This window comes from Remersonia thermophila, chromosome 1 (assembly GCF_042764415.1).
Source record: "Remersonia thermophila strain ATCC 22073 chromosome 1, whole genome shotgun sequence".
Lineage (NCBI taxonomy): Eukaryota > Fungi > Ascomycota > Sordariomycetes > Sordariales > Chaetomiaceae > Remersonia > Remersonia thermophila.
The window spans coordinates 3,688,085-3,708,051 of record NC_092217.1 but is presented as its reverse complement, the minus strand read 5'-3'; the positions used below and the strand labels follow the sequence as shown (position 1 = coordinate 3,708,051).

Here is a 19,967-nt window from a genome sequence, read left to right as displayed (position 1 = left end):
CACCTCAGCAGATAACGTGAACACCCGTCTCTCGACAAAACCCTGAACCGTTCATGCGCGTCTGCACGCGACGCCCGGTTTGGTTCGAATCCCAGAGACATTCGGTGCAAAAGACTCGAGAGCAAAAGTCTGGATCAGATCCACTCGTTACCTCACAAGCAGGTACCTACCTACCGACCTACCTACCCACCATAGCTTTGGAACACGCAAGAATTCCGGGGTCTTTCAATTGTTCTCGCACCCTCGAGCTGACCAACCACAAGAACCCTGGAAGGTTTGTTTCATGAACCACACAATCTTCCTGTTTTTCCTTCTCACCTTTCACTTCCTTGACAAGGACTAACTTCAAACGGCAGATATTTCCCTCCTGTGGATTTTCAATGCCTTCTCGTCATTGGAATCGCGGTGGATTTTTCCCCCCTCTTGTGTTATTCCAATTCCAATCCTTCAGAGGCCCGGAGGCTGGCCAAGATCCCGGCATTATCATTGTTTCACTTTCACCATCCTCATCATCGTCCTTACGACACACGATCCAGCACGGTACAGGCCATCGCCATTCCGAATTGATTCCGGGGAACTAGGTTTTCGCTCGAGACGAACAAGAACTGGCAGCGTGACCCTGTGGTTGACCTCACCGATGTTGGTACTGGTAAGCATTAGCATATCTAATCGTCTTCAAGACCATGTTCGGATGCTCCCGGTGTCCCCGATCAGGGCATTTCGCCGGTTTGATCACATAGTCGTTGTTTTACGCACTTGGCAAGGGTCATTCTTACAATGATCTTCATTAGATCGCCAAGCTATCAGTATGGCCAACAACGACCAAAGCGATCCCTTCCTATGGGACGAAGACCGCGTGGTGGTCGAGCTGTGCAGCGAGAACAAGTCTTGGAACGCGCCTCCTGCGAGACGGCTGCCAGACCCGCAGGCACTCGAGGCCAGCCTCCGCGAATACGGAGTGGACGGCGAGTCGCTTCTGACCTACGGGGATGAGTTCGGCCTGGACAAGCTCTGGTCATATCTGGGCGTCAAGAAGTTACCGCACCAGTTGTCGCTCAAGGACGCCATATCTCAGTTTCAGAAGCGGAGCAAGAGATACCAAGAATGGAAAGCACGGAAACTGGCCGAATCGCAACTCGACGCTGAGGACGATGACGGCGAGAAACTCGAGCAAGAACCAAACCTGCCACCCAACTCCATTCAGGCCGCTCCGACACTCGCGGCTGCTAGAGAGGCCGTCCCTGGGTCAGGACCCGGCGTCCTATCGTCGACTCTGCCTACTTTGATCAATCAGGACATGGTCAGTACTGTGGAGGTGCCCGCGATTCCAGGTCCCGCCACCAGCGAAGGGCCTGTGAAAGAGCCGCCTGCCAAGAAGAGGAGGATTGCGCCCACAACTATCTCAGCGACCCCGACCGGTGCCTACGCCACCATCCCAACCGAGGGCGACGTTTTTATGAGGGGCACAGCGGAAAATTTTGTGCGGGCGGATGATGAGTCCGGCTACCTCGGACGAGACACGTTGGTCCGCGATCAGCTTACCCGGCATGCGACGCTCGATGAATCCTCTGATGAAGAGACTGGGTTTGTGGTGGTGCGGAAGCGCATTCCCCCTGGACGTCGCCTCCAGGTCTCTTCGGCCATGAAGCGTTTCCTCCGGTTGGGTCCTAGTGCCCTGATCAAGGCCGACGACAAGCAATCCCAAGACTCGCTGGATCCCGTGCTGCCCGTGTTCGGTGAGTCGGACGATGAGGTCGACAGCGCCACCTGGCGCGAGTTTCAAGAGGAGGAGAAGGAACGTGCCGCGCGGGACGCCCAGGAGGCGGCATCCAGAGACAGGTGGCTCTCCAAAGAGGAGGTCGAAGATGTCGTTCATAACGCCATTGAACAGCTCGAGGGGCAATGGGAGGCCGAGAAGCGGCCCAGGCATGACATCAATGCCTGGAAGACGTGGGAAGCTGCCCGGCACAGCCCTAATCGCCTCACGCTCATTGAGAAGGCGAGGAATAAGATTCAACAGTATACCAACCAAACCGCCAAGTTCTCGAAAAACATCATCGATTTGCAATGGACGGTGTCAGACGACCTCCCGCGAAAGGCACTCTCCTGGATGGAGAAGAGCGTCTTCAACAGAAAGTACCAAGAGTGGTATATTGACGTCGTTCTGAGCCCTCGCCAGCCACCAAAACCAGAGCCCCTTCCTCCGCCACCGAAACCCAAAAAGTCGAGGCTGTACAATGACGACTCCGAAATTCTGACCAGCGACTCTGACGACCTCGACTCCTTCATTGAGAATGACGAAGATCAGCTGGTGCTTGGCCCGCTTGCGGACGAAATGGACCTTGATGTTGAGCTGCCCCAAGGGCAAGACGCTGGCGCTGGGAGCTCGCCTGGAAGTTCGCCCCGCAACCAATATCACGAGGACCCGGTCGTCGACCCAGCACAACGAGAGTCGGAGAATGAAGCATCCAACATGGGCTTGCCCGAGCCGTTGGCTACGCCCGTCAAAATTAAAATCAAGAGCGAGAAGCCCGTGTCAGCAACACCCTGTCCAACTGGTAAATCGCCGGAGCAGCCGATTGTGATAGGTTCTTCTCCAACACCCAGCGACCGCGACAAGTCCCCTCAGTTAACAGCCGGTCTTCCCGGCTTTGATAACCTGGAAAGCCTACACCAAATCGCGGAGTTTGGAGCTAAGCACTGGCAGAACGTCAGAGATGGTGAGAGGCTCTTGGTAGCCGTGCTCTGCGGTATGCCCCGCGACAAGCTGGCCGAACTCGACATTGCGATTCGACCCCGAGATCATAAGGCGCTCTGGGCAACGTATATAGAGCCGATCGTCAACGGCGGCGCGACGCCCGCTACAGACTCGATCGAGCATATCATCTGCAGTCTCTTCATCATCTTTTTCGACAAATCTGCGAAGCGGATGAGAAAACCTCTGCGGGCCATTGCGTTCCAGCGGATTAAACGTGAGGGTGACTGGTTCCGGCCCTTTTGTACGCACCTCAAGCGCGTTGTTCCCCTCTTGCTGGGTCTACCCCCAGCTCCAACGATCCCGCGAAAAGCGCTCTCAAGCAATCAGCGACAACGCGACATGGAGGAAGATGCTACGGATGGCCCGAACTTCGACGAGGACGACGACGACGATGCCGATGAGGAGCAGGAGGAGGACGATGTGCCAGCCCCATCGACTAAGAAGCGACGGCGTAAAAGACGGCACGACCAGAAGGCTGCAGACCTCCGCAAAGATATCACAAACTTCAACAAGGAGCTTGAGCGCCGCAGGCGGCATTTCCAAGAAAAGCTCGCATCGCAAGGCGCCGTGTCTAGCAAACAGGCCCGCCTGATCGTCAACGAGAGCAAAGAGTCGGATGAGCAGGCCTTTATCTACATCAACGACCACATCGGAGCCAGGATCAAGGACCACCAGATCGATGGCGTTCGATTCATGTGGAACCAGGTTGTGGTTCATTCCAAGGTCCGTCAGGGTTGTCTGCTGGCCCATACCATGGGGCTTGGAAAGACCATGCAGGTCATCACCCTCTTGGTGGTCATCGCTGAGTCGTCCAACTCGTCCGACGAGTCGATCCGCTCCCAGATCCCCGAAAACTTGCGGGAAGGGAAAACGTTGGTTCTCTGCCCGTCAAGCCTTCTCGACAATTGGGACGAGGAGATCAAGACGTGGGCTCCCGGCGGCATCCTTGGACCCGTGTACAGGCTCGACGGTATAGGGATGGCGAGCCGTGCGAAACGTCTGGCCGCCATCAAGGCCTGGGCAACCGGTGGCGGCGTACTCATCGTCAGTTACCGTATGTTCACTGGCCTGGTCCGAGAAGACAACGAGGTCGCAAAGTTGCTGCAGGAAACGCCAAGCTTGGTGGTTGGCGACGAAGCACATTATATGAAGAATCCAGAATCTCAGAGGCACCAGGCTACGGCCAACTTCAAGACCATGAACCGCATCGCCATGACAGGGTCCCCCCTCACGAACAACGTGATGGACTATTACGCCATGATAAGCTGGGTGGCTCCCGGCTACTTGGCCGACATTGCGGAGTTCAGGGACAAGTACGCCAACCCGATCAAGGAAGGACTTTACATTGACAGCGACCGGAGCCAGAAGCGACTGGCCCGCAGGAAGCTGCATGCCCTGAAGGCCATCGTGGAACCCAAGGTCCACCGCCGGGGCATCGAGGTCCTCATCAACGAGCTTCCGAGAAAGCAAGAGTTCATCATCACCCTCCCCCTGACCAAGGTCCAGGACAAGCTGTACCGCATATACGTGGGACGGGCGATCAACACCGACATGGACATGACGATGGGGAGGGCGACGCAAGCGAGGGCGTGGGGCCTGGTGGCCAAGCTTGGCCTCGTCCTTGCCCATCCCAAAGTCTTCAAAAGAGTGGCTGAGATGCAGAAGAACAAAGTTGGCAAGAGGCCCATGGTGCTGTCCCAATCTCCGAACACCAGCGACAGCGACAACGACGTGGAGATCCCGCAGGATGCTTTGAGCGAGCTTCTTGCTGCGGCCTCCATCAAAAACCTCGAGAACTACGAGCTGTCCAACAAGATCCTTGTTCTCCTTCGGATCCTTGACGAGTGTAGAAAAGTTGGAGACAAGGTTCTTGTCTTCTCTCAGAGCATTCCGAGCCTCGACTACATCGCAGAAATCTTGAAACGGCAGAAGATCGTATACAAGAGGCTCGACGGCAGCACACCCATCTCAACACGCCAGGATTCGATCAACAAGTTCAATACCGATGTCGAGTCCGAGGTTTATTTGATATCTACCGGAACAGGCGGTGTCGGGCTCAACATCTACGGTGCAAACCGGGTTGTCATCTTTGACTTCCGGTACACGCCCGCCGATGAGCAGCAGGCCATTGGCCGGGCGTATCGTCTCGGCCAGACAAAGCCCGTCTACGTCTACTGGCTGACCGTGGGCGGCACGTTTGAGGATACCATTCACAACAACGCCGTCTTCAAAACGCAGCTCGCGTCACGCGTGGTGGATAAGAAGAACCCAGACCCTTGGGCGACACGCACCTCCGAGTACTTCTCCATGCCGAAGGAGGTTGAGCAACAAGACTTGAGCGGTGCCCGCGGCCAGGATCGGGTCCTCGATGCGCTCCTTGACAGTGCCGATGTGGGCAAGCTGATTCGGAAGATCACGTCCACCGAGACGTTCGAAAGGGAAGAGACGTATGAGCTCACCCCCGAGGAGCAGCAGGAGGCCGAAAAGGATATTGAGATGGAACGACTCCGGTTCGAGAACCCAGAGAAGTATCGGCGCCTCGAGCGCGAAAGGGCAGCGATCCACGCGGCGATCCACGCGGCGAACATGACATCAACAACGCCGGTGCCGCTGCCGAGCCATATTCAGGCGCTCACAACCGTCGGTGAGTCACAACCAGCAACAGCAACAGCAAAAGAAGCACCAGTTATTGCCACACCCCCACGCAGCGAGAATTGGGGCCGAGTGGTCATCAAAGTTCCCGAGCACCTCCGCGATAACAGCAGTCCAGTTTCACCGGCTGCCCCAACATCACTGCCCGAGCTCGTTCTTGTCTCCGAATCTTCTCGGCGTGCTTCGCCAGAAACCGCTTAGCAGCTTCCCGCAATAATGCTGACATTGCCGTCTAAACCAGCCGCTGCTAACTCTTTGGTCGCTCCTGTACCCTGGTCGGTTGGTGCAGCGGCAGGGGTGGCGGTGCCGCCGCCGCCGCCGCTGCCGCCGCCCACCACTCGGTCTCAACTTGTCCAAAAAGGCATCGCACCGCCCAATGTAGCAGCTACTCCACAGACCGTCCCGCCGCAGACCCAGCAAGATGCGGACGGCACGCTCGGAGATGCCGCGCTTCAGCCCATCCTCGCCACAGGCAGTGCCTTCAAGATCGCCCATGCACCAAGGCCAGCAGCTCTCGGCAGTCTGACGCCCAAGATTGACGAGGATAGGACTTACGAGCCTTCGCAGGAACTGTTAGCTGCACACCACGCGCTCTGCGAGGAGGGCCGCCACGCGCGATACCACCCGGCCGAGCTGATGAACAGGGTGAAAGCCGTCCTGACGCGTGACAAAATCGAGAAGCTTCCGTTGCTCGACAAGCTTCAGAACCTGCGGCGGTTTTCTCGCAACTCCCGATTTGCCGAGGCCATGCTCTCGGGTTACATGGAGCCTGAGGAACTGGCGTCACTGTCGCGTGCCGAGATGGAGCGCATCAGCCGTTCCTTGAACCAGCTGGAAGAGACCGAGTTCAAGCACAAGGTTTGGACGACCAAGGCTGAGATCAATGTACGCCCCAGCGAGACCACCACTACCACCACTTCCCGACAAGGCCAAAAAGGCACCACCGCGGGAGACAAGCGTCTTTCGTTCCTGCCTTTGTCCTGATGGATCTGTCCAGCGACCTAAGTCGGCTGACTTGGAGACTGACTGAAACAGCGACTACGACAATCGGCGACGCTTTCGACCCCAGGGGTCAGGAACGAGATCGAGAAGACGACAGGGTCAACGAAGGCAGGCAATGCGGTGAGGGACAAGGGAGGTGGTCATAAAGTGGCCGGGGCTCTTCGTTTTCTTGGGATGGGGCCAGACTCGCAGGAACTGGTGACGCCGGCAGACAGTCGGCGCGCGGCGTTGAGGCCGGGAGACTCTCCGGGTTTGCCGCACATCATTGACTGAGAGGGAAGAGAGAGAGGAAAACAAGGACATTTATCTAGGCTCATTTTCGAGACGTGGCGTTTTCGCATGATTCTCATGGGGCGGTGGTTTTTTTTTTTTTTTTTTTTCCTTTTGTTGTTGTTTCTGGTTCCCATGGTTATGGTCTGGAGATACCCCTCACTAGCGGCAAACTTCATTTATATTATCCATTTCGGGCTGCATGGTGGTTGGCATGGAAAGGGCAGTTCAAGGGGAGCATGGCTTTGAAGGTGCAGGAGAGGAGAAGCAAAAGGCGCACAGCCCGGCAAATATCATCAAGCATCGGGGATTCAATCCTGGACATTTCTCTTGCGTGAGACATGGATGGGGATCGTCATGGTTCAGCAACACAATGGTATGAGTCAGGCACCTGCTCACTGCAGGCGAGCGCTTGCTTGGCATGTGAAGGGGTTTCTTTGATCCTCAACTGCTCCCGAGTACAAGTAGATTGTGGTATTCGTGTCTAAACGAGTAGGTATGTAGTCGCGAATCGTCGTGGGGATGTACTGCAGTACGATACAAACAACCCCCCCCCCCCCAACAGCTCCTCAATAATAGCCCTTAATGAAGGTCGCCGAGTCAGCTCCGATCCGACTCCTGTTCACGTTCAAAAGATGCTTCCGATGACGCGGAGCCACCGGGTTGCGGGGCCGCACGTGGAGGTCGGGGTCGCATTCACGGCGCCGGTGGGGTGCGGGCTGGGCCTGACAGCCAATCAATTAAGGCGGAATGGCTAAATGCAGCCAATGTCGACTCGCTGGTAGGTTACGGTGGAGGAAAAGGACAGATTCCGAGCCTCCGAATCGTACCAGGCCGGGTCCGTTGAGAGTGGACCATTGAGCAAAGGACAACGACCTGAGGCTCTCGCGCACAGTCCAGGAAAAGTGCTTTCCCTTTCTCCTTTTTTTTCTTCTCCCTTTTCCTGGAACAGCAATTGAAAAGAAAAAACAAGCACCCGTTGTGTTTCTTGTTCCTCTCGGCGCTGTCAGAAGGGCGGGTTCTGTTTCGGCTTTGAGGTTGCCACGATTCGCCACCCCCCAGGGACCGGAAACCGGAAGCCGAGGCGCTTCTCAATCGCAATCCATCTCGAAATTTCTCTCCGCTCCGCCAATACGCTCCATTGACGATCCGTCAACATCGCATTTCCCTCCCTCTCTGCCCTCCTCGTGAACCAAGTGCCGAGCGACGAACCACACGCACCGCCATGGATTCCGTCTTGCGCCAGTCCAAGGCCATGTGCCCTTTCATGCGGAAGGCCACCGCCGCGGGGCTCCGCGCCATGTCGACGACCACGACCTCGATGGTCGCCCACTCCCCCGGCGGCGGCACCATGTCCAAGCTGCAGGTGCTGGCCCGCCGCTGCCCCGTCATGGGCAAGGCCATGGCCGTCCAGTCGGCACGCATGCGCCACGCCGCCGGCTTCCCCTCGGCCGCCGCCATGTCCACCTTCAACGGCCCCGCGAAGACCGCCAAAGCCAAGCTTCACACCAGCCGTCCCCAAGAGGCTCAGGCCGTCGACGCCCCCGTCTACACCCCCCGGGAGAAGGGTTTGTCCCATTCCCCCCGTTACCCCTGCGCTGCCCGAGACCTGGCGAAAGCTCCTGTTGCTGACTGACGGATCGTGCTGACTGACGCTGCTGCTAGTCCCGCTGCCCCCCCACATCCCCGTCAAGAAGCAGCACATCGGCGTCGCCGCCGCGGCAACGGCCCGTCCCGCGACCGCCCAGGATGCGACCCCCGCGGCCAAGTTCGACTATGAGGCCTTCTACACCCACGAGCTGGAGAAGAAGCACAAGGACAAGTCGTACCGCTACTTCAACAACATCAACCGCCTGGCCAAGGAGTTCCCCCGCGCCCACATGGCGACCAAGGAGGACAAGGTGACGGTCTGGTGCGCCAACGATTACCTGGGCATGGGCCGCAACCCGCAGGTCCTCAAGGCCATGCACGAGACCCTTGACGAGTACGGCGCCGGCGCCGGCGGCACCCGCAACATCTCGGGCCACAACAGGCACGCCGTCGAGCTGGAGCAGACCATCGCCCGCCTCCACGCCAAGGAGGCGGCCTTGGTCTTCAGCTCGTGCTACGTCGCCAACGATGCGACCCTCGCCACCCTCGGCAGCAAGATGCCCGACTGCGTCATCCTGTCCGACAGCCTGAACCACGCGTCCATGATCCAGGGCATCCGCCACTCGGGCGCCCGCAAGATCATCTTCAAGCACAACGACGTGCAGGACCTCGAGGAGAAGCTGGCCTCGCTGCCGCTCCACGTCCCCAAAATCATTGCCTTTGAGTCGGTCTACAGCATGTGCGGGTCCATCGGCCCCATCGAGGAGATCTGCGACCTGGCCGACAAGTACGGCGCCATCACCTTCCTGGACGAGGTGCACGCCGTCGGCATGTACGGCCCGCACGGCGCCGGCGTGGCCGAGCACCTCGACTACGAGGCCCATCTCCAGGGCCGCCCGCGCGGCACCATCATGGACCGCGTCGATATCATCACGGGCACGCTCGGCAAGGCGTACGGCTGCGTCGGCGGCTACATTGCCGGCAGCGCCAAGCTCGTCGACACGGTGCGGTCGCTCGCCCCGGGCTTCATCTTCACCACGTCGCTGCCGCCCGCCGTCATGGCCGGCGCCCGCACCGCCATCGAGTACCAGATGCAGCACCAGGGCGACCGCCGCCTGCAGCAGCTGCACACGCGCGCCGTCAAGGAGGCGCTGACCGCCCGTGACATCCCCGTCATCCCGAACCCGAGCCACATCGTGCCCATCCTGGTTGGCAACGCCGAGCTGGCCAAGCAGGCCAGCGACAAGCTGCTCCACGACCACGGCATCTACGTGCAGAGCATCAACTACCCGACGGTGCCCGTCGGCCAGGAGCGCCTGCGCGTCACCCCGACCCCCGGCCACACCAAGCAGTTCCGCGACGAGCTGGTCGCCGCCATCGACACCATCTGGGCCGAGCTCGGCATCAAGCGCACCAGCGATTGGGCCGCCGAGGGCGGCTTTATCGGCGTCGGCGTGCCCGACGCGGCGCCCGAGGAGCCCCTGTGGACGGATGAGCAGCTCGGCATCGCGGAGACCGCTCGCTCCCTGCTGCAGGCTGCCGAGGCCGAGCAGAAGGAGGCGAATGCGGCGGCGAGCATCACCGAGAGGATCCTCGAGAAGGAGCTGCAGGGCCTGAGGAGCACTACCGTGGCTGCCTAGGCTCCTGACGGTTCTCCCTCTCCTACTGGATTCCTTTTCTCTCTTTCTCTCTCTTCTCTCTCTCGCACTGCCAGCCGCGGTTGCTGGTCGGCAGGCGTTTGCCGGCCTGTGCCTGTCCCGCTGCTCGCCATCAGGAGGGCTCATCCGACCCCGTCTGTCTTGTCTGTCGCTCCGGTGGTTCCTTGACCAACTTCCAAGATTCACAGACGGAACATCAAACGTTCCTTGGAGCGAGCGAGCAGGGAGGGATGCTTGGTTTGGGGGTGGTTTGCATGCGCTTGTTTTTACCTATTTGCATACCTTTTCTGGAATATTTTCGCTTCGGTTGTTCGTGCTGCCGCTGCCGCCCAGGCCGAGGCCGACGCTGCTGCTTTTTCACGCTCAACGTTGCGTTTTTTGGGTGGAAAGCGAGCGGCAGTTGGATGGCTCGCCGGCAAGCAGGTTAGGCCCACCACGACTCTCTCGTCGCCCTTTTGGGTAGAGGAGGCGATGGTTTTGAGCAGAAAGAGCGCCGCTGTCTTGAAGACAGAGGAACGAATTGAAAGTCTTGATTGGCCGACCTTCTCAGGTTGAGAGGTCAACATGCTGCCAGCTTTTTTTCCTTTTTCTCGTTGGGGGGGGGGGGGGGGGGGGAGGGACGCTGTTTGCGATCCTATCCCTTTCCCCCAACGTGCCGCTGTCGGTGATATCGTGATGACCTAGCACTGCGTAGCTTGATATGGTTTCCAGGTCGTGGGGCCTCTGAGCTGTTATGCTGGTTTCCCAACGTTGGTATGAACCATGGAACAAACGGCCCCCGATCCTTTTGGAGAATCGTGACGTACATGTCATAACAGGACAGCACAGCCAGGCGTGTGTGGCTTCTCGGTCTCTCTCGTCCAAGGAACGGTCCCGAAGACGGCTGCTTTGCGTCCGATTTGCGGCCCTGCGTGGCGCAAGCGATGGATGAAATGGATATCCATGGCCACGAGGGCCCCCTGCGTTGACGAGCTTTCGCGCTTCGTCGACCGACCGAGTCCGTATCTGCACGGGGAGACGCCTGCGCATTGTTCAGCAGCGTTGGCCGGCTCCTTCAAAACGAAACCAAGGGTGCTTTCTGGGTTCGCTGTGTGCTTTTCCTGGTCTCTCTCGCAAGATGGCATGAAACAAGACGCCCTGTGCACAGCCCCGGGCGACGAGAGGCGCTCAAGCAGCGGCAGAGACGAGATGAAATAATAGAGCCAAGGGTCCATGCTTCGGCTGGTCCGGGAGGGAACAGTAAGAGGTGGGATGGCACGGCGTAGGGGAGATGGGATGAAGATGAAGGCGGCGTTTCCATGCACTTACACGGGTCCCGGAAGGGGAAAAGGGGGGGGGGGGGGGGGGATTCATCGTCTGAAGGCCCCGTCGCGCCCGGTCAGGAGAGGGCGGGGCCTCGGTAGGTGCCGTGCATAGGGAGAGCGAGGCTGGTGCTGACGGGCTGGCTTTTCCTTTCTGAAACAACCTTAACGCTTCCTTCTGGCGCGGGGCTGGGTGTCGTCTGGCTTGCCCGCTCCGCAACCCGCGCTCCGCCGCAGGAACGGAGTCGGAGGATCGATTCGCCCCGACGGAGCCAGAACGCGGTGGGCTCGGCCCCGGCTCCGTTCCTCTTGGCACGCCGGGGCCCACTTTGTGGGCGAAGGTGGACGTTAGGCAGCGCTGGAAGCCGGCGCTGTGGGTGGGCAGCCCTACGTACCTACCCCGGAGAGAGCTTTTTGGGGGCCGAGGGCGATGTGCCGTGCGTGCTGAGGAGGGACCTGGATTGGGGAGGGGGGGGTTCTGTTCTGCGACACCATTTGTTGTTTCCTCGTCCGAACTACCCAGTACCTACTACACCGACCCGCCCAAGCAGCAGAAGGGAACATCGTACAAGACCAGCAAACCCCCAGAGCTGCGAGCGAGTTTTCCCCGCCTGGCTCTCGAGGCTAGGTCATCTTTTACGCGGGGACAGGGAGGCGCTGACAAGCACACCTTTGACGGCTTGTTTGTCGTTGGCCAGCTGGGCTGCATGCTTCTGTACCGCGCGGCTATTTGCAGCTGCGGTGTGCTTCTCTCTCTCGGTGTCTTTCCCTCTTGCTCCGTCTACATCTCCGAGTGTATGTATGTGTGTGTGTTTCGTTCTGTCTGCCTCTCTGTTTACGTGTATGCGTCTGCGAGAGAAATGGAGAGAAGATGGTGAACGGTGTCCTTGGGCCCATGCTCATCAACCGGATCATGGCGACATCCACACGGTTTAACCTGAACCGATCTTCCAGGACCCGGCGGGGGGGGCGGCGTGACAACCAAAGACTCTATTTTACGCCGCAGAGCCGCAGCCGTGCCGATTCTTGCTGCCTGTGCCGCCGTGGGGCCATCCCATCCTGCCAACCACTCCCAGCGCTTCCTCTCAAGGCGGGCATTCGAGGATGAGCCGGAATGATAGACGTCTCTGACGGTTTCCTGTGACCCTCCCTCTGAGCGTGCAGCCCATGGAACTACAGAGTGGCATCGTGTCGCCGGGTGAGGTCAGATTGGTTGGGGGCTGAAATCTTGGGACAGGGGACACCAGAGAGGTTTTGCTTGTCCGTCTTCGGTGCCGTGCGACATGTGCCGCGGGCTCTGCGGGAGCCGTACCGGCCCGGGGGTGGTTGCAGCGGATCAAGTTGCTCGTCCTGACTCTGTTATCCCTCGAAGCTTGGTTCGATGACGCAGACGATGGTTCGGGCCCCATGCGGCCGCTCTGGCCCTGTTCCCCCATGCTATTGTTCCCAGCTGCTTCTGGAGACGGCTTTCAAGCTGACCCCCTCTCGTAGGCATCTAGATTTGAGATGTTGATTCGGTCTTGAGCGGGCATTGGGTACGATTAATAGAGAGGATTGACGGCAACTTTCGCCGCGGGTTTCTTTCTTCGCTGCTGCTTGGCGACTACATAGTTCTGATCGTTTGGACTGTTCGTCGGGGCCTGTTCGTATGGTCCAGTCCACTGGTTGTCTCTGCCACCACGCCCCTCCCTCCCCCCTTGTTCGCTCCCCTACAGCAGACATCGGATCTACGACGGATACAACGGTTGGGACTCGCCTCTGCGATAGCACTGCCTCTGGTGATTCAGGTCTGCTGGTGAGAGAAGGAAGCGCTCTGTTCGCGGCGCAGCACAAGCGCAAACAAGACGACCAGAACAGAGGCCGAGCAGCTCGTGGGAATCGAGGGATCGCACGACCGTCCATTCATATATATTCCTTCTCCGCGCTTCCAGATCTTGGTTCTCCTTTGGCGCTTGCGTCGTGGATCTAGTACCCGCGTCCGATCCCGATCCCGATCCAGCTCCAACTCCGACCCTTGTTCGTCCTACCACGTCGCCACGGCGCGGTATTCCGAATGTTTCAAGGGTTCTAACAGCACCCTTCTCAACATATGCGACTCGAAATCGCCAGGTGGTCGCACACACGCGGCGGGGGCAGTACTTCGCGGTTCCTGGTGTCTACCACCAAGCGCGGCGTGATGGAGGCAGCGGGCATGCCGCCGATGGCCCTTGAACCCAGCAAGTCGAACAGAGGTCCCAAGGCCTGCTCTACATGCGCCCGGGCGAAGAGCAGGTGCATCCCGGGACCCGCCGGTCAGGAAAAGTGCGAGAGGTGAGCAATTCAAGCTTTGGCGCCGAAACCCTTTTCTGGCTGTTAGGTCGGCATCGTTGGTGTATAAGAGGTGAGGTCGGGTGTGGGATGGCTGACGACGGGGAGGATTTCCGTCGGGCTGGTCCGCCGGGAGCCGGGCACCGTGCTCTCCCTCCCGTCCGATCCAAGAATCATCAGACACTAACGTTGCCCGAAAGGTGCCACCGGCTAGCCAAGCCGTGTTTCTCACAGACCCCGGCGCCGCCACGAAAGCGAAAGACGCCCAAGCCGACCCGAGTCGCCGAGCTCGAACGGCGGCTCGAGGATCTGACTGCCCGCATAGCGTCGGTGCAACGGCTTGGAGGTGCCGACTTGGAACAACAGCGGCAGCATGGCAGCCGATTTCCCTCCCAATCCCCGGGGATGTCGGTGATAGGGGATCCGGATGAGCCCCTGGAGCCACAGCACGCTTTTCCGGGGACCCAGCCCTTCGGCGGGCCGGCGTGGGAGTCCTCCACGAGCCATTTGTTTCCCAACGGAGCCTTCCTCGACGGTGATGTCATGCATCCAGACGCGCCACATGCTGGCGAAAGCACGCCGGGGTTGATACCGTTCCAGGGGCCGACAGCAGGACCGCAGATACCCGTGGTGATGGCCCCGATGGCCGACTCTCACCACCAGCCCTCCTCGCCGCAACCCTACCAGCAGCAAAGGCATCACGAGCACGAGCACAGCCCACCATGGCCCGAAGGCGCCGAAGCCGAGACGATGCTCAACACCTACCGGCAGCGGATGCAGCACTTATTCCCGTTTGTGATTGTGCCGCCACATCTGTCTTCGGGCCAGCTACGGGAGCAACGCCCCTTTCTGTGGAAAGCCGTCATGGTGGAGGCGTGTCTCTTTGATGGCCCAAGACAGGACGCTTTGGGCAAGCAGTTGCTGTGCGAGGTCGGGAAAGCCGCGCTTATCCACCCCCAAAAGTCTTTGGACCTGCTTCATGGGCTTCAGATGTTGATCGCGTGGTGGGTTTACCTTCCCATTGGCTTTTCGCTCTCCTCCTTTTCTTTTTTTTTTCCTTTTTTTTTTTTTTTTTGTAGCGTGGATTCCTCAGCACAGAAGTGGAGGGATTTACGGGTGACTGTGTTGTTGTGTTGTGACGTCCCTGACCGAAGATTCAACGACAGGTATCATTACAATCTCGACAATTTTCAGATGGCGAACCTCTTGTTCCTGGCACGATCCATCACGAGCACACTCTGCTCGGACGAGTCTGACCTTGAAGCCGGTCCGGACGGGAGGCATTCCTCGGAATGCCTCGAGAGGATGCGTGCGTTGGCGGGGACCTATTATCTCGTCACAATGTACGCTTTCACTTCTTTCAATCTCGCCGTCTAGAGAGGAACAACCATTGACCATAAGAAACAACCAGAACTTTCACCATCAACAAGAAACCCGAGGCCCTCATGAACCACCCTAGCATGTCCTACCTTGCTGCTTGCTGCCGTGCGCTCCATCGCCAGAGGGAACACCCTACCGACGAACTCCTTGTCCACCTCGTCCGGGCGCAGCAGCTCTCGCAGAGCATCGCGCAGATCTTTGGCCGGCTCAAGAGCGGTGCCGCTCCCACCTTTTCTGCGGGAGCCGAGAGTCGACGGCAGGTTCCGCAACAACAGCAACAAGAGCAACGGCAGCAGCAGCAGCAGCAGCAACAACAACAACAACAACAGCAGCAGCAGCAGCAGCAGCAGCGACCGTTGCCAGCTCTTATTACGAGCCTGCTGGACCGTGTGAGGACTTTCACCGCCACCCTGCCGCCTCATATCCGGACGAATGGTCAGCTTCCCACCTCTGCTTCCTGAACAACCCAGTTCCGCTAACGACTCCCTAGTCTCCCTGGTCTCCCACCTTCAAGTTGCCGAGATGTTCATCTACGAAAATAGCCTCGAGGATGTCTTCCGCTCATCCCGGCACCCTGGCATGCCTGGCCAGCCACCACCACAACACCATTTGTCCATGACGACGACGACAACGACAACAACAAAAACAAGGCAGGCTTCACCCACGCTCGCCTCTTCGCCCATACCAAGCACTACTGCACCAGGATCAGGATCAGGAGGCGGCGGCGCAAACGACTTCGACCCCGCCACCGTCGACGCAGAGCGCATCTCGATGCTCGGGCACTGCGTGCGCCTCGTCTCCTCCTTCATGGCCGCGCGCTTCGCCTTTGACGTGGAAGACTATCCCTGTCTCACCTGCCTGTCGTCATTTCACATTACGTACGTGTTCGTCATGATGCTCAGGCTGGCGACGCTGCAGATGCCCGGGTGGGATCTGGCGCGGGTAAGGGGGGAGCTGAGGTGCGAGGAGGTCATGACGCGCTTGATTGAGCGGCTGGAGGTGGTTGCTGAGAGGCGGTGGAGGAAGAAGGCAGCATCAACAACAACACCAACGACAACATCGACGACGACGACAACAACAACAACGACGGCTGGGGAAGGGAGGGGGGGACCGTGTGAGGAGACGGGCCGGGAGGATCCGTATAGCAGGCTGGTGAGGAGGGCAAAGATCCTGAGGGATGTTTTGTGTGTAAGTCCTCCTGCTCCTGCTCTTTCGGTTCTCGGTTTGCATCCGGCGCCCCTTGTCCGAGCAGGCTCGTCACTGATGGACGGCAGGTGAATGGGTTCGACAACCACCATACGGCTTCGCACATCTCGCGCGTGTGTGACCCGGCGCCAATGACCATCGCCGACGCCGCGCAAGATCTGACACGAGATCTTGGGCCCGGGCTGTGGGGGGACGATTCCGATGTCGCCGCTGGCATGTTTTCGTGGGACGCCGTGTTGGCGGGCGAGGCGATGGATTGGATCGTGGACTATACGTGACAGCAGACACGCACCATGTGTTCATCAGGGATGTCTTGGGTGTGTTCTTTTTGGGACAGCGCGAGAGAGCCCGAGGCTGAGCAGAAGGAACATGGGATATGGTTTTGGAGGTTCGAAATACACCAAAATGCCTCGCTCACTCAATGATAGAGTTGCTCACACCGTCCTCCTCCGCGCCGCGGGTCTCGGATGAGTGGCATGATGTGTTGTTGGCTTGACCGTCAGGTGTGGCAAGTTTGCGCTCAAAAAAAGTTACCAGAGGTACTTTCAATCGCAAAGTCCTAACCCCACAATGGATACCCGGTGATAACCAGCGGTGCGCGTGCCGGTTTCTGCGATACGTCGGCTGCGGGGCCGACTTGTCGGTTGCAAGTGACCAAGGAACCTCCCCACATGCTCCAGAAAAAAAAGTTGATGGATGCCCCTCCCCCGCAATTGTTTCATGGCTCGCCCTGACCTTGACCTTCACCTTGACCCTCGGACCTGGACGGAAGTGATTGTCGTGGAAAGCAAAACCACCACCACCGCCACCATTGAAGGACAGGACTGCAGGCCACAATGTCGAGCTACGACAAGTACCAGGTACGTTCCAATTGCCTTCCTCTCATGTCGCTTCAGGGCTCCCTCGCACACAGCGACCATCCCCGTCGAATGAACCCCGTTGAATGAACCCCGTTGAGCAAGACCCGTGCAACCAAGGTTGAACGCTATGCTAACCACCCCTACAGACCCCCCTCAGCACGAGGTACGCCTCGGCCGAGATGATGACCATCTTCTCGGCCCGCGAGCGTGCCAGCACCTGGCGCCAGCTCTGGGTCTGGCTGGCCGAGGCCGAGAAGGAGCTGGGCCTCCCGATCCCGGACGAGGCCATTGAGCAGATGCGTGCCAACGTTGTTGTCTCGGACAAGGCCTTTGCTGTTGCCCGCGATTACGAGGCCAAGTTCCGCGTATGGCATTCATTCTTGCTTTGGCTTTTCCCCGAAGCCTCGGGGAGAGAGGGCGGCGTGTTCTGACGTGTAATATAGCACGATGTCATGGCTCATGTCCATGCCTACGGCGAGGTACGAGGACGACCAATTGGCCCCTGAATTCTTTTTTTTTTTTTTTTTTTTTTTTGGAGATGGTCTGGCTAACTGGCCATCGTAGGACGCCCCTGCCGCTGCCGGCCACATCCATCTTGGTGTAAGTCAGCTTGCCGCTCATCGACCGACCCCATTTCCCCCACGAAATGGGGTGCAATTCAGTCAGTACAATGGCTCACTGAACTGCCAATTCCCCCTACACAGGCGACAAGCTGCTACGGTATGTTTCTTCCCATGTTGGCTCCACGGCCTGCACGAGCATTCTCATGCGCATGTGAATGCTTACGCGTTGCTTCAACCCAACAGTCACCGACAACGCCGACCTGATCTTCCAGAAGCGCGCTCTAGATCTCATCCTGCCCAAGCTGGCCAAGGTCATCAAGAACCTCCAGGAGTTTGCCCTCAAGTACAAGGACATGCCGACCCTGGGCTTTACCCACTATCAGCCGGTATGTCGGCGTTCGTGTCCCTCCTGGGTGATCGGTATTAACCATGTACTACAGGCCCAGCTTATCACTGTCGGCAAGCGTGCCGCGCAGTGGATCCAGGAGCTCATGATGGACCTTGAGGACATTGAGACGGTCCGCGACCGGCTGCAGTTCCGCGGCGCCCAGGGCACCACCGGCTCTCAGGCCACCTTCCTCGAGCTTTTCCATGGCGATGCCGACAAGATCGTTCAGCTCAATGAGGTGAGCCTACGCTCGACGTTGAGCTTTACGCAAGTTGACTGACATTCTCTCTCAGATTCTCTGCAAGAAGGCCGGGTTCAAGTCTACGTATCCCATCTCGACCCAGACCTACACCAGAAAGGTGAGCGCTCGTGACACATCTTGGTTGGAACCATCCTCTGACAGCCATAGGTCGACCTGCGCGTTGCCAATGCCGTCTGCGCCCTCGGTGCCACCGCCCAGCGCATCTGCACCGATATCCGCCACCTCGCCAACCTGAAGGAGATGGAAGAGCCGTTCGAGAAGAGCCAAATCGTAGGTACCCCTCTATCCTGGTTTCCCGCGACATGTACCTTGTATGCTAACTCTTTGCAGGGGAGCTCGGCCATGGCCTACAAGGTGAGAACGTTATGCGCCGACTTGGGAGACCAGCGCCGCTCACAACGCAACAGAGGAACCCCATGAGGTCGGAGCGTATCACGGCCCTGGGCCGCAAGCTCGCCCGTCTGCCGGCGGATTTCACGGCCACGTTCGAGACGCAGTGGTTTGAGAGGACGTAAGTTGCAACAGATGCCCAACCCAGGACGAAATAACCGCCTTGTTTCATACGCTGACAACCATCAGTCTCGATGACAGTGAGCTCGCCCATCTTAACCCTTACCCAACCCTAACCCAGAGCATCCCCTTCCATTTTCCCCCTGACGTTTGTTTACGTCCACCGCCGTGCGATGCATCAGGCTAACCAGCGCAGGTGCCATCCGCCGCATGGACATCCCCGAGATGGTTGGTCCTCCTGGCCTATGTTTTGTGTCTTTTTTTTCGTTTATTCACCCTCATGCTAATCGTCTCGTAGTTCCTGCTGGCCGACTCCATCCTGCTCGCCCTGGATAACGTCACAAACGGCCTGGTCATCTACCCCAACGTCATCCGGGCTCGCATCGACCAGGAGCTGCCCTTCAGTATGTGCTTTGTTATGTTTTCCTTGCTTTTCAGCTGCAGATGCTGACAAAGTGTTCTCCAGTGGCCACCGAGTCCATCCTGATGAAGCTCGCCACCCACGGAGTCTCTCGCCAGGATGCCCACGAGGAGATTCGCGTCCTGGTAAGTCCTCTCGCAAGCCGGCAGCGGGCAGAGGTGATGACTAATCTCTCCTCCCCTCTCCTCCAGTCCCACCAAGCCAGCGACGTGGTCAAGCAGCAAGGCGGCCGCAACGACCTCCTCGAGCGGATCAAGAGGACCGAGTTCTTCAAGGTGAGTGTGCTGTACATCAGAGCGTTTGCTCAATGAATGGTTTTTGATAGCTAACGCTTCCTCTTTTCCCGAAACAGCCCGTTTGGGACGAGATCGACAGCCTGGTGGATCCCAAGCTGTTCATCGGCAACTGCCCCAAGATCGTCGAGGATTACTGCAACGGCGAGGTCGCCGAGAAGCTGGCCAAGTACAAGGAGGCCCTGGACAAGGCCGCGACAGCACAGCTTTCCATCTAGACGGCTTGGCCGTACATACTCCATGAGGGTTCTCAGAACCCCCTACAATCCCCGGTTATCTTTCTGAGCTAGCTCTCAAACGTTTTGGAGGCATGGAAAACTAAAAACAGAAGCGAGAGGCAAAGGAAAGGATGGGAAATGCGGACGTCTGGAGAAATCGTTGTTGGGATGTGCCTAGAAGACTAGAAGAGCATGTTCTGTGCACTTGAGGAAAATAGGCTGATTGATGAAAGTGATCCAACCAGGAAATAGGGTCTTTCTCTCTGGGACTCTGGGACGAGCAATATGGGCGCCGTAACTGTACATTTCTGGGCAGCGATTTTACCCT

At 58.5% G+C, this 19,967-nt stretch overlaps 4 protein-coding genes across 4 annotated transcripts; all 4 read left to right on the top strand.

Moving 5' to 3' along the window:
* Window positions 1-808: 808 nt before the first annotated feature.
* Window positions 809-5,611, top strand: VTJ83DRAFT_1037 (uncharacterized protein; the record flags this gene model as incomplete). Its single annotated transcript, XM_071007152.1, has 1 exon — window positions 809-5,611. The coding sequence occupies one exon, from the start codon at window positions 809-811 to the stop codon at window positions 5,609-5,611; it is 4,803 nt and encodes a 1,600-aa protein (XP_070870390.1).
* A 2,296-nt stretch (window positions 5,612-7,907) lies between these two features.
* VTJ83DRAFT_1036 (uncharacterized protein) lies at window positions 7,908-9,912 on the top strand (the record flags this gene model as incomplete). The annotated part of the gene is made up of 2 exons (XM_071007151.1): window positions 7,908-8,250; window positions 8,348-9,912. The coding sequence occupies 2 exons, from the start codon at window positions 7,908-7,910 to the stop codon at window positions 9,910-9,912; spliced, it is 1,908 nt and encodes a 635-aa protein (XP_070870389.1).
* Window positions 9,913-13,320: 3,408 nt separating this feature from the next.
* VTJ83DRAFT_1035 (uncharacterized protein) lies at window positions 13,321-16,402 on the top strand (the record flags this gene model as incomplete). The annotated part of the gene is made up of 6 exons (XM_071007150.1): window positions 13,321-13,541; window positions 13,739-14,542; window positions 14,705-14,881; window positions 14,950-15,353; window positions 15,409-16,106; window positions 16,193-16,402. The coding sequence occupies 6 exons, from the start codon at window positions 13,321-13,323 to the stop codon at window positions 16,400-16,402; spliced, it is 2,514 nt and encodes an 837-aa protein (XP_070870388.1).
* Window positions 16,403-16,960: 558 nt separating this feature from the next.
* Window positions 16,961-19,639, top strand: VTJ83DRAFT_1034 (uncharacterized protein; the record flags this gene model as incomplete). The annotated part of the gene is made up of 17 exons (XM_071007149.1): window positions 16,961-16,984; window positions 17,131-17,349; window positions 17,428-17,463; window positions 17,549-17,584; window positions 17,689-17,704; window positions 17,791-17,933; window positions 17,988-18,173; window positions 18,229-18,294; window positions 18,345-18,467; window positions 18,528-18,551; window positions 18,605-18,708; window positions 18,777-18,787; window positions 18,904-18,935; window positions 19,006-19,111; window positions 19,174-19,253; window positions 19,320-19,403; window positions 19,481-19,639. The coding sequence occupies 17 exons, from the start codon at window positions 16,961-16,963 to the stop codon at window positions 19,637-19,639; spliced, it is 1,449 nt and encodes a 482-aa protein (XP_070870387.1).
* Window positions 19,640-19,967: the final 328 nt, after the last annotated feature.